Source organism: Mytilus californianus, unplaced genomic scaffold, assembly GCF_021869535.1.
Source record: "Mytilus californianus isolate M0D057914Y unplaced genomic scaffold, xbMytCali1.0.p SCAF_8, whole genome shotgun sequence".
NCBI lineage: Eukaryota > Metazoa > Mollusca > Bivalvia > Mytilida > Mytilidae > Mytilus > Mytilus californianus.
In genome coordinates, this window is record NW_026262734.1 from 108,255,715 (window position 1) to 108,268,983 (window position 13,269).

Consider the following 13,269-nt stretch of genomic DNA (forward strand, 5'->3'; position numbering starts at 1 on the left):
TTCGCTACTTTTCTTGTCAAAATAAGACATTGCAATCACATTATTTTTACCGAAACATTCAGTATTTGACGGTCTCGATGATACAATAAATATAATAAGTAAGGGTCATTTAAACAAATCTTTCCAAAAGTTTAAACTTTGTTTGATAAAACGACTTAAAGATATAACCCAAATCAGTGTTTCAAACACACTTAAACTATTTTTACAACTATAAGATACGGTTTTATGGATTAGTACTCAAAGATTAAAGGCAATTTTTGAATAAGAGATTATTGAGCATACTGACCTTCCTCGAAGGAGGGAAACACAAGAATTTTGTACTGAGACACTTCTATTGTTTTGATGTGAACAAAGCTTGATAACCGTTTCATTATGATTATAGTAATGGAAAACACGCCTTTAAGCAATGCTGCATTTATCATCACGAATGATAAAACATATTAGGAAAAACCTGGTAATTATTTGGATCCTGGTTTGTCATTAAATTCAAAGTGTTATTCCGCAATCTGGCACTATTATTATACTATTTGTATATTAATCCCAGATTCCATTCAGATCAAATCAAATATGTTAGTTCCATTAAACAATACAGTTTATGACATAAAAATTTGGTGTGAACATTTCTCCTCCTTAATTTAACAACAAGAATTTAAACTCCTCATACAAAATTTGCGATATAGATCACGCCACAGAAAGTACAATCAAGCATTTTTTTTGAAAGCTTTAAAAAATGAGCCTAGCACGCCACCACTATGACATCTTAAACTGACATCTAGACAGTTAAAACTGTACATTGAATATGTTAAACCATTGAAACAGCGATCGACTGTTTTCCCAAAGAGCTTACAAAAAAATACTCGTTTACCATGAATAATGACAGTATAACTGGTGATCGACGTTTACCATTAACAAGGACAGTATAACTGGTGATCGACGTTTACCATGAACAATGACAGTATAACTGGTAATCGACGTTTACCATGAACACTGATAGTATGGTGGTCGATTTTGATTGGAAGTGGAGTTTTTGTTACAAAAATATCCCAGAATAGAATGTGTATGTAATCGGTAACTAACCTAAGAACAACGTTGATGTGGTCATCCAGGTCATCTCCCGAGTTTTCTGTAGGTGCTGTCGATGACAAAGTTGTTGAACTCCTGCAAGTAAAAAAGAATATAAATTAGAACAATAAAACTGAAACGGTGACCTATATATATCCACATCGTGTAGACTCTGGTGGGAATCATACCAGATTTCGTCAGACGGTAACCTATATACATCTAGGTTATTGTGGCTCTTGTGGCAATCATACCAGATCTCGTCAGACGATGACCTAATATATACATCTACGTCATTTAAACTGTGATGGCAATCTGACATATCAATTTTCCTTATCAATATGACCTTTTTGAGGGTAAATATACTTTGTATCAGTCAAAGTAAAATCATGACATTTTCAATGATTCGCTCTGTAAGACTGTGTTAATACACTATATATACCGCGTATTACCTCGCGTGAGGTTGCCAAACCGTTTAAAAACACAGAAGGATTCCAAAGACATCGATCAACTTGGTAAGTGAGTTATTGGAGTTGTTTTAAAGAAATCATTACACTTGAACAACATAAATGAGTTAATCAGCAGCCTAGGGAGCATAACATATAGTTTAACACTCAAACATAACTTGTTGTAAAATACAGTCACATTGATAAATCACTAAATGTGTTTTGAGGATTTTACTAGAATCTTGTTATATAGTAAATTCAGAAATTATTGCGAGGTTTTTATTTATGCGAATAACGCGACTACTTGAGTATCGCAATAATAAAAACTCGCATTCTGATAACAAATACATATATCTGTATGTAGCTTTTCCAAAATTCGCAATAGTTAAAAACTCGCATTTTTTGTTGATTTTTCAAAAATCGCAATAGTGAATGCACACAATAATTTCTGAATTTACAGTATATGTAAGATCGCATGATAAGTTTTCACGATTTAGAAGTTCACAGAACAATCTACAGACGTATACACATTTTCTTGCTGTGTTGAAGACCCATTGGTGGCCTTCGGCTGTTTTCTGCTCTGTGGTCGGGTTGTTGTCTCTTTGACACATTCCCCATTTCTATTCTCAATTTTACAAGAAATTTATATCTGATTGTCTCCTTTCTATCCGAGCTGTACACGATATATATATTTCGCCGTCAGTTCAGAATCAAATGGATTTTGGCCGAGACATATAAAACAAAACGTCTCTCATTCTACATGTAGGTAATATTTTCAAAAGCGCTCACCAAAACGTCGTGCTTACCTAAACAACGGAAAATCCACCAAAGGCACGTTATTTTCGTTTTGGGGTAAAATCACCGAATGACGTGACGTTATTTTCCTTAAGGTAGATAGGGTGTCTTCCTCCATCTTGGATTTTGAAATACCAGAAAATAATCGGTCTAGATCTTTAATAAAATGTGCAAATTTTGAGAGTAGTTGGTAATTCATGTGTAAGAATTTTCATTTTAATATAGAAAATGACATGTTTTATTATATTTATGGTTGTATTTTACTAAAAACAGAATACTTTTGTTTGATTCAATTTTTTCCAACTTTGCCACATAAGGGGAGGCAACTCAAATGTAAGGGCAGATAATTCAGATAAAGTTACTTTTACAATAGAATGTGTTAGGAATTTACCTATTTTATTATGTAGCAAGAAAACGGGTCCCGTGACCCCATTTTTTCCTTTTCTTATCTGAAGGTATAATATTAGAGCTATCTTCTCATATTTTATCTCGAAATTCTATGGTGTAGTTTTCGTTTTATGGCAGAAAATTGCGTTTTCCATGCATAATCTATACAAAATCTGTCAATTTTGCACAACCTGTAGCGTGAAAATAAGCCCCGTGACCCATTCTTTTTATTATTTTTTTAAAAAAAGCATGATATAAACTACATTTTGACAAATTATTAAAAAATTCTATGGATTATAATTTAGACACCCCATCTACCTTAAGGGGGTAAATTTAACGAATGACGTGACGTTATTTTCCTTTAGGGGCTAAAATTCAACGAATGGTGTGACGTTATTTTTCTTCTGGGGTTAAAATCAACGAATGACGTGACGTTATTTTCCTTTAGGGGGTAAATTCAACGAATGACGTGACGTTATTTTCGTTTTGAGGATAATATCAACGAATGACGTGACGTTATTTTCGTTTTGACGGTAATATCAACAAATGACGTGACGTTATTTTCCTTATGGAGTTAAAATCAACGAATGACGTGACGTGACGTTATTTTCCTTATGGAGTTAAAATCAACGAATGACGTGACGTTATTTTTCTTCTGGGGTTAAAATCAACGAATGAAGTGACGTTATTTTCGTTTTGAGGATAATATCAACGAATGACGTGACGTTATTTTCGTTTTGACGGTAATATCAACAAATGACGTGACGTTATTTTCCTTATGGAGTTAAAATCAACGAATGACGTGACGTGACGTTATTTTCCTTATGGAGTTAAAATCAACGAATGACGTGACGTTATTTTTCTTCTGGGGTTAAAATCAACGAATGAAGTGACGTTATTTTCCTTTGGGGGGTAAAACCAACGAATGACGTGACGTTATTTTCGTTTTGGGGTATGAACATTTAAATTACTCATAGTGTACATTCTGAAGTGTCAACCATAACTCGCAATCAATGATTATCAACAAGTTTTACCTAAATGATATTGATGATACTAATGATTATAACGAATGATTCGCAATTGATAAATACAGATTAATACATGGCCTTTTCCATATCGGCCCAGGTATCGTCCAAAGACCTCCATATAAGGTTTCGGTTTGATATGGGTCCAGGGATGATACCGGAGCTCATATGGAAAAGGACCAAGGCGGATAAGCCCATATAAGCCCAACCACGTGACGTCACATAGGGCTGATATCATAATGGGTTATCAGCCTGGGTGTGAATTTATAGCTTGTTTACTTCCGCTCGTTATGCATATATGCAAAAGCTATCATACAAATGAGAAGTATATGATAAATACGATAAATCAATATAATCATCGATGATCGGGACATAAAAAAAGGAAATACGCCCAATACGAAATGCCACCAACTATGGTTTAATATTTTAGCTGCAATGCTATCTGTTGAAGACTTTTTCAGAATATTCTCCACTCAAATTTATATATACCGTAAACATGTACAAAATTTTAAATTTTGCTTCTCAATTTCCAACAGTTTTAATAAAAGTTTTGCCATATTTTTTTTCAACATAATATCTTAATTTAAAGATTGAAAACATAAACCTACCAAGCATCAGTGTTCAAGCTAAATTTAACATGTTTTGAACTCTTTTTTCCTCCTGTAGGAGTAATACTCGGATTCCTGCTAAAATCAAGGCTAGCGCTATTTTTATTAGAGAGTATTCCCTCATGATCATCAAAGCTTTCTATGGATAACCTCGAAAGGTATCCTTCATTAGTGTCATCTGGGATCTCCAAGTGATGATCATCACCGAGCATCGACTTTCCTTCATTTATAACATACAAGCTTGATGGTGTCGGTCCCGCTGATCGGGTTGTAGAACCATCATTGGAAGGTGTCGGTCCCGCTGAATCGTTGGATATCTCTTTTTGTACAGGTGTTCCCCTTGGTGTGGAAGAATTTGAATCTGACGCATTTTTTTGCGATTTTCGTTGAGTAGCTGTTTTTGGTTTAGATTTCGGTTGTTTCAAGTTCGTCTTCGCCGACATTTTTCCACCGACTATATCAATTTGATTAATTTCTCACAAAAATGAATAATTTCTAAATGCACCAAATACGTAATTGTCTTCGTAGAGTATTTTATTATCTTAGAATAAAACTCCATTTTTATCATTTCATTTTCAACGTTTGTAAAACAACATTTCATTTATAATTCTTCATAATGAAATAAAATAAATCGCGTTAATCGTCAAACAAAGCACGTATTTTTGAATCAGTGGATATTTTGAATGAATAAAAATCTGGCTTAGCCGATTATAAAAACGAGTAATACATTTATGATATTAATGTACAAATTCTAATGGTAGGCCACTTAGAATTTCATACTTGAACAATGGAATGTATTTGACCTATTCGAATTTATCCAAAGACAGAGAATGGAACACTTCAATTCTATTGTGCACTGTGATAATCCTTGACTCTGGTAATCGGTAGCCGTACGAGAGAGAGAGAGAGAGAGAGAGAGAGAGAGAGAGAGAGAGAGAGAGAGAGAGAGAGAGAGAGAGAGAGAAGAGAGAAGAGAGAGAGAGAGAGAGAGAGAGAGAGAGAGAGAGAGAGAGAGAGAGAGAGATTGATCATTAGAAGAGATTTTTTAAGGTTTCTTCTGGGCTATTTTCTTAAGATTTCTTCTGGACTAGTAACTTATTCCACAGAAAAAGAACATGCAATTATACTTTATGTTGTATCATCAAGTTCTAAGACATCAACTCAGTTATAGGTTGAAACAAAAATTTATCATGGCTACAAAATGTATAGAGCTTCGTTACTATCTTTTTATGGATGACGAACTTGTTCCTGTATACAATGCAAATAAACAGATGAAACCAATGCATCTCGACCTAGCCTCGTAAGATAACAATACAAACATTTTAAATTCAGAAATTCCATTTAAGTCTTTTAAATTCACAACGTTATTTTTTGACGAGAATTATATGTAAATTAAAAACTAAGGAACTTAGCGAAATGTGTCATATACTTCAGGACACCATGCGATGTTTAGTAAACAAATGTCTAAGGTTTAATTATTTCAAGTCGTTAATACAATGGATAGCTTAAGGACTTGCAGACCATTAAACATTTAACGTTTAGATCGATTGACTATAGATTTTCAATATCTAATAATAAAATGACTTGAATATGAAATGGATACAATTAAGATTGTTTTGCCTTAGCAGCGCTTGGCGATGAAATCTAGATTAAATAGAATTATTAATGAATTAACCAATTAGCGAACCAAGTTCTAAAACAATCTGTAAGACAAATTTCATTAAGAAGAATGACACATCCTGTCTTGTCTTTTATCTTTAAGAAGAAATTTACAGATAAATCTATGTTATTTAGTTATTTAATGTTTTTGAGGTTTGTTTGTGTTTGCGTTTCAATCTTTGGTAATTGCTCATTGTTGAAGGCCGTACAGTGACCTATAGTTGCTGACATCTACGTCATCAAGTTTGTTTCTGGTTGAGAGTTGTCTCATTGATAATCATACCACATCTTCTTATTTTCATATTGACCAATTTCCTAATAGATCTTTCCATTTTTTTTTCTAGCATGTCTTTCCAGATATGTCACAATATTTTCTTCGCATATCTTTTACAAGCTTTTCTTTCCGATATTTTTGCAAGCAAGTCTACTCGATTCTATGTTGGTTGGAAAATGTTAATATAAAACTGGCCATAGGTACAGATAACACTTTCAATGTTTACTTTTTTGTACATGTTCAGTGAACTAAGGTACATCTGCACTGAACATACCAAAGCATCAACATTTTGAGGCATACATATATAATTACCTTACATGTATGTTTCATGAGAATCCGTTAGTTTGATTGGCTAACATCAATCAAGCGTCATTCAAAAATTAACCTTCATATCAAAATGAAATGTTACATTCGTAATGACACGTGCTTCCACAAAAATGTGCTTCGGTCAACACTTTTACACCCCAATAAAATTACAAAAAGAAGCATTCTTTTCTTGAATAACGACGTCTGAATGAAGTTTTCAAGGGAACAAAATATTTAAGACTATTATACATTGTAATTAAACCCAATTACTTGCTATTATGAGTTATAACAATTTGAAAGTTATGTACGTTTATCAAAGTGAACTCATTTTGATAACAAAGAATTTAAGGGGTTGAGGAATGTGTCTCATTTCTAAGCAAGGATGACTTATACAAATTACCGGAAATTATGAAATATCATTATTTTCCTTTTCCTATACATGGTTGAAAGTTTTTGGAAGTTAGAAAAAAACTATTGAGTTCACATTCTATGACACTTTTACAGGTTTAATGTCGAACAAAAGGAGTGGCAGTCTATATTTTTTATTCATAAACGTTAAATAGAGATCTGATTTATATGTTGAAATTCCTCACCGATTTGAACGTATGTTGCACTGAAAGACTTTGATAAAAAAAATATTTAACTTCAATTACCCCAGTCATTTTAATTATGCACTTGTAATTGAAAGTGTAACTTGTTGGTCTTGAGACCAAACTATCATCTCATAAAATCGGAATTGGATACGCGTCTAATTAAAATCTTTTTAAGGTTCAAATTTAGCGATTGAAAGGAAAATGTGAGGTCGACCTTCGTAATTTATTTTGACCACCGTAAGTGTACCTTGCTATTGTCAGCCCATTCGATATTTCATTTGTAAAAAAGTAACTGATTTTTTAGTGATTTTCAATCCTTAATTACACCATATACAATTTTAAAAATTGATAACATCTCGTCTTTTAAATTGTATGTAGTGAAATTAACATGAAATTGAGTCGAGGTGTTCCGTTTCAAAATGAGTAATCCTTTTCGACAGTTGAGTTTAATAACTGTTATTTTTCCTTTCTTATTGTAAAAATTACTTATGTATATATATATATGACAATTTAACATAGTAATAATGATTGAACACTGGTTAATATTTGACATTGGCAAACGTATGATATCTTTTCATCTAAATTTTCAAATAACTTGTATCACAATGGATTATGATATGCATTGTACGACTACTTTAAGCATTCTCAATACATAAATGATATGTTGATTTAAATTATAAGTATATTTACTCATTTTTTCCCGTCTTCTGACAACTATTCATTCCTTAAAACATCGATATGTCTAAACACCACCTAGGCTGCCTTAGTGCACTAAGCAACTGAAACTGCACTTAGCCCGTGATGGAACTGTAATTCAAGTGTAACGGGGCTTCCCCTTATTCAGTAAATTTATAACCGCCCTCCATTTAGCTGTTTAAGTGGAGTACTTCTTTACCTCAGTTGATAGAGCGGTGGCTAAATGTGTTAGGGGATGATTCCCGGCTAATGTAATGAATTTTGGAAAGGTAAATCATGCTCTCCGGTTACATAAGCACAAAGGTCATTCAGTACGATAAAGTTTTGAATGTAAAAGACTATACCTTTCAAATGTGGTACGTCACAGTGCTACTATAGTTAGAAATAAAAGAGTTATTAACATTAACAGACCAAAAATAAAGAAGAAATGTAATAACTATAACCACGAACAGACATTTTAACGATAAAACAACAACAGAAACCTCTTTAAAAAAAACCCAGAAAATATGAAAATTGGTCAGATATTTCGAGTCTACCATAAATTCTTTACCAAGAGATGAAAAAAAAATATGTAAAGATGCAGTAATCACATTTAATTCGCTCTGCATACACTTAAGACTCCTTATTTTAGTGATTTGGTTCCGACAATTCGGCCCAGATGATGTACACATACAATAAATAGCCCGCGGAACAATGTTCCATATTCAAAGTCAATAAATCCAAATTTAAGGGCTTTGAAACAAAAATATTCTGTGTTATGATTGACAATAACGCGTATTATTGACAAAATATTTTTCTTCTGTGCTGATGTCCCTGGTTACATCTACGGGTGTTTAGTAAATATCTAAAATATAAGCCGTCGGGTTTTTGTCACATATTAATTATATTGAAAATGTTTAGACTATTTAAGGATTTAGTTTCGATTATCGAGTTTGAAACCACTGCTGGATATATTTAAAATGAAATAATGATTTTAAGATTTTAGAAGAAAAACTAAGTAGCTGCACCGGCAATTTTTTATCGAACTTATAAAGAAAAGTAGTACACAATAGTAGAATAGACTCCTTTACTTCGAATGTATGCTTTTTTTCGTTTCGTATTTTGTGGTCATTTCTTTTAGACTCGCGTTGATTTAGAGCTTGACGTACTTTATGGTTTAGTGTTGGCCTAGCATGTCTGTTTGGTTTTTGTTTGGGTTTACGAGGTTGCTGCCTCATTGTTGTATACCCACATCTCTTTATTATTCTCATTCCACAAATACACTCGAAATAAAGAAAAATCCCGCGGTGATTAAATAGAAAGATATTTTACAAATATAGGTGAAATATTGATATATCCATTATTTCTCGGAGCAAGTTATTACCGGAAGATGCTATTATTAAAATCACGTGTCTTCTTCTAGTTTCAAACTAGATAACCAACTTGCGGATATTGAAAAATGCTTTTGTCATAGATTTTCTGCATAAACAACATTATCAACAATTTAACAAAAACGTTTACAAAATGAAAAAAAAATACAGTTTTACGTAGTAACGAAAACATAACAAACTAAGCCTTATTCAAAAGTATTACTATCGTATATATCATATCGTGTTTTATATCGTTTTTGTCGAGTTTTTTACAACTTGAAGTGTCTATCTGTAGATTTTTGCTCTGAGAAATGAAGCATTACCCAATTGGGTGTTAAGCCTAAGACAAACATCTTCTAGATGTCAGCTTATGATATTTGGACCTGTGGCTACAAGTTCTTTTACAAATATATAATAATCATCTGTATTACTATAGACTATACGTCCTTGGTGTAATCTCAGAGTTTAAGACTATTACATAACATAAAAGTATTGTTGAATATATAAGTTGATCCGCTTAAATTTATAACTGTTTATTTTATTTTTGTTTATTAATTATTTAACAGTTTAAAAGTTTATGAAGTGTGTTTAGATTTTGTATTACTCTTTTTTCAATTTAGCTATATATTTCTTTAAGAATAAAAGGCACTATAAGGTACAAAACCAATGAGACAGCAATCAAACAATAAGAAACGATTTCATAGACTGAACTAATCAATGTTTATCTGTCTGCATTGTGGATTAAGATGGTTGTATGTTTGTCTGGCCCTCATAATTTCAACCTTGATCTTATCATGTATTTCACAGATTCATTAAAGAAAAAAACTTAATTTTGTTTTTAAACGTCTATAGCTGTCAGTTTGAGATTTTTTGCATTTTTTAAAAAGAGAAATCTCTGTTACAAAAATACATTTTGGCTAACTCGTATTCAATGGGAATGTTTTTCTCGTTGCCTGGGAACTGGTCGCTGAACGTTTTCTTATTTTAGTAACGGTGAAATAAATATTAGGAAGGATTAAAAAAAAAACGCAAGACGGATGACCGAGTTGACGGTCATCTGCTTATAAATATATATTTGCATTCAAAAGTGTTAAGTTCACCCACGTATTTATACATCCTCTGTTTGCTTTGGAAACAACGACTCAAATCGTTAAAGGAAGCAGGGCTTAAAAGTATTTACGCGCGTGTCAATGAAGCCAACGAAAAAAATTGGGGGTAGGGGGTAAAATGAAATGTTTAAAGTAATTTTCTTTAGACAATATTGATAATGAATCTTTTAACATAACAAAATCTGTCATTTCTTTGAAGTGATGAAGTATTTTTAAGCAAAAGTCCCTTTTTTAAATTTGCATTTATCTAGTCCTATGTGAATTGTTGACCCCTTTTTTCCCATTGCAACAAAAGCCGCGGGTATATCTGACTTTTAGACTGAAAATCAACCATAAATGTATACTACTACATCATTACTAATAACAGAAAGACATAGGGAGGAATAATTGGGAGACGGTTGACAATATGCAAAATTTGTGATCGCCTTAAATACTTATATTCTGCCAGTTTCATAAATGCCTTAATCAAAATTCATGATCTGTTCAACCCCACCCCATCCATTTCTCGCGTTTTCCTGAAGATGATGTGCATTCAATTTTTAAAATTTTGCGAAGCAGACATCGTCGATATTCAAAAAGATGTATTAACAAAAATACCGAACTTTATTAAGGTAAAATTCAGAAAGGTGAAGTCTATAAGAACCTGACAAAACCAAACACTCGACTATATCAACTAACGGAAAGACTGGACAAAATCTATTCATTATGCAGGCGCCGCAGTTTACAAACTCTGACAATACCATTACTATATCTTTCAGCACTATCATCGACTTACCCAAAAGGATTTTTTAGCGTAGATTTTCCTGTAAATTTTCCCCTATACTTTTCGTCGTTTCCATCACCACTATTAATTCTCAAATCTCTCTGACTTCCGTTTACAGATCCACCTCCATTCTGCAAATCTCTTTGACTTGATGATGCTGAGAGAGTTTCATTTCGAAAATCTTTTTGACTCCCAGACATATTCCGCAAATCTTTTTGGCTTCCGGATACTGAAGCGTTTCCATTTCGCGCATCTTTTTTGTTTCCTGCACTAACAACTCCATTCATTTCGTAATATTTCCCCAAAAGATATATGACAATCTTTTGATTAAATGATATAGAAAACTTCCATAAATTCAACTTTAGAAAAGATATTCCAAAATTAAGAACAAAACAAACAGACTAAAGAATAGGTGCAAATACACTCTAAGTGCGACCGGTTTGTCACAATAAAAAACATGAAATCCTGCGCGTCAAACAATAATTTATCACAGTTTGCACAATCCAATGGTGTTATTAAATCTTTTCTTTTATTAAATGTTTCCAAAAACTTCTGAACGACTTAATCGTACAGATTGTTACTACATGTATACACTACGCCCTGTATCTAAGATTCATCCAAGTTTTTTCACCACCTCGAGTTTGTTTAAAGTACACAAATCGACACAATACTAATAAATGCCAAAGTACTTCGTTTATTATTCATAAACTCAAATGGTGCAGTCCATCTACAAAGCCACGGAAACAATACACACTGATTAAAACATTATCTAATAGACCAACTCAAGCGTGACCCCTGGTGCTTTAAATCTTAAGTCGGAAAAAAACTGCGAAAATCTCACTAAATTGATAATAAATATCCCTGCTTATACTTGTAATATTTTCCTTAATTACGACTTTGTAATAAAAACAATTTTGTGTAATTAATGGAAAACTGCCAAAGCGTGTTTACATGTCAAAGTCTTAATTAGTCGAAGTAATTATAAATCAAAGAATGATTTTGTTCCAAATCCATTTAATAAATTTTTCAATTGTCTCTCGGGAATTTTATAGACTTGCTAAATATTGACAATATAGTCAAATTTGATTAAATTTTTAAAATAAAATCTCGGAGATACACTTAAACTATATAACGTCATAAAATATCTGAAATAATAAAATCATCCCCTGGTGACAAAACTTGGACGAACGCAAACAAATCTCAAAGCCACTCGAGGATTACGATAATGTTTTTATCCCCCGCACTTCAGAAATAAGATCATATCAAAAAACATATCTTTATGTCACAGTCCGGTCTGAAATAGTATCATGAACAGATAATGAGATTTAAATTCAGAAGCATTTTCATAGGAGACAATTTAAATTGTACATTTAATTTTTTTCTAAACCAGATCATTCCTTTGTCCGTAGGGGGTCCATACAATTGGGTATTTATACCATACACAATTTATGAATGTGTAATCTTTGTGTTTAATTTGGTAAACATTTATTTATTTAACATTTTATTAATACAATATCTATGTTCGATGTTTCAAATCAGGTCAAATTCAAAAATCTATTTAGTACAAAAATTGACACAGCAGTAATGCTTTACTTCCCGATTTAAAGTCGGAATCCAAGCAGGTCATCTTGACCAATTAAGAATCTTCGGATTAGGATTAAAAGAGATTAGGATATACGACAATGAGACATCAAACCAGGGCGCAAACCGAAATAGTCAAAATCAGTATAGCGTTCGAAGACTTTGGGAAACCCTTAAAGAGCCAGCAACCCAGGAGTCATACCGAAATAGACAAAATCAGTTAAGCGTTCGAAGACTTTGGGAAACCCTTAAAGAGACAGCAACCTAGGAGATAAACCGAAATAGACAAAATCAGTAAAGCGTTCGAAGGCTTTGGGAAACCCTTAAAGAGACAGCAACCTAGAAGTCAAACCGAAACAGACAAAATGAGTAAAGCGTTCGAGGTTTTGAGAAATTCTTAAAGCGACAGCAAACCAGGGCGCAAACCGAAATAGACAAAATCAGTAAAGTGTTCGACGGCTTTGGGATACCCTTAAAGAGACAGCAACCCAGGAGTCAAACCGAAATAGACAAAATCAGTAAAGCGTTCGAAGGCTTTGAGAAACCCTTCAAGAGACAGCAACCCAGGACGTAAACCGAAATAGTCAAAATTAGTAAAGCGTTCGAAGGCTTTGGGAAA

At 32.9% G+C, this 13,269-nt stretch overlaps 1 protein-coding gene across 3 annotated transcripts in view; it reads right to left on the minus strand.

The window, feature by feature from the left end:
- The window catches only part of LOC127711506 (kinesin-like protein KIF12), a 70,527-nt gene that overhangs the window by 50,028 nt on the left and 7,230 nt on the right, over positions 1 to 13,269 (minus strand). Inside the window, exons 1-2 of one of the 3 annotated variants that reach the window (XM_052217583.1) lie at positions 11,082 to 12,310; positions 1,078 to 1,158 (exon numbers count right to left, since the gene is read on the minus strand). In XM_052217583.1, the coding sequence (XP_052073543.1) occupies positions 1,078 to 1,158; positions 11,082 to 11,356 (356 nt within the window). In that variant the 5' untranslated portion in view covers positions 11,357 to 12,310. Of the gene's footprint in view, positions 1 to 1,077; positions 1,159 to 11,081; positions 12,311 to 13,269 lie in introns of those variants that run through there. The other 2 variants (XM_052217584.1, XM_052217585.1) reach the window with 2 other exon arrangements.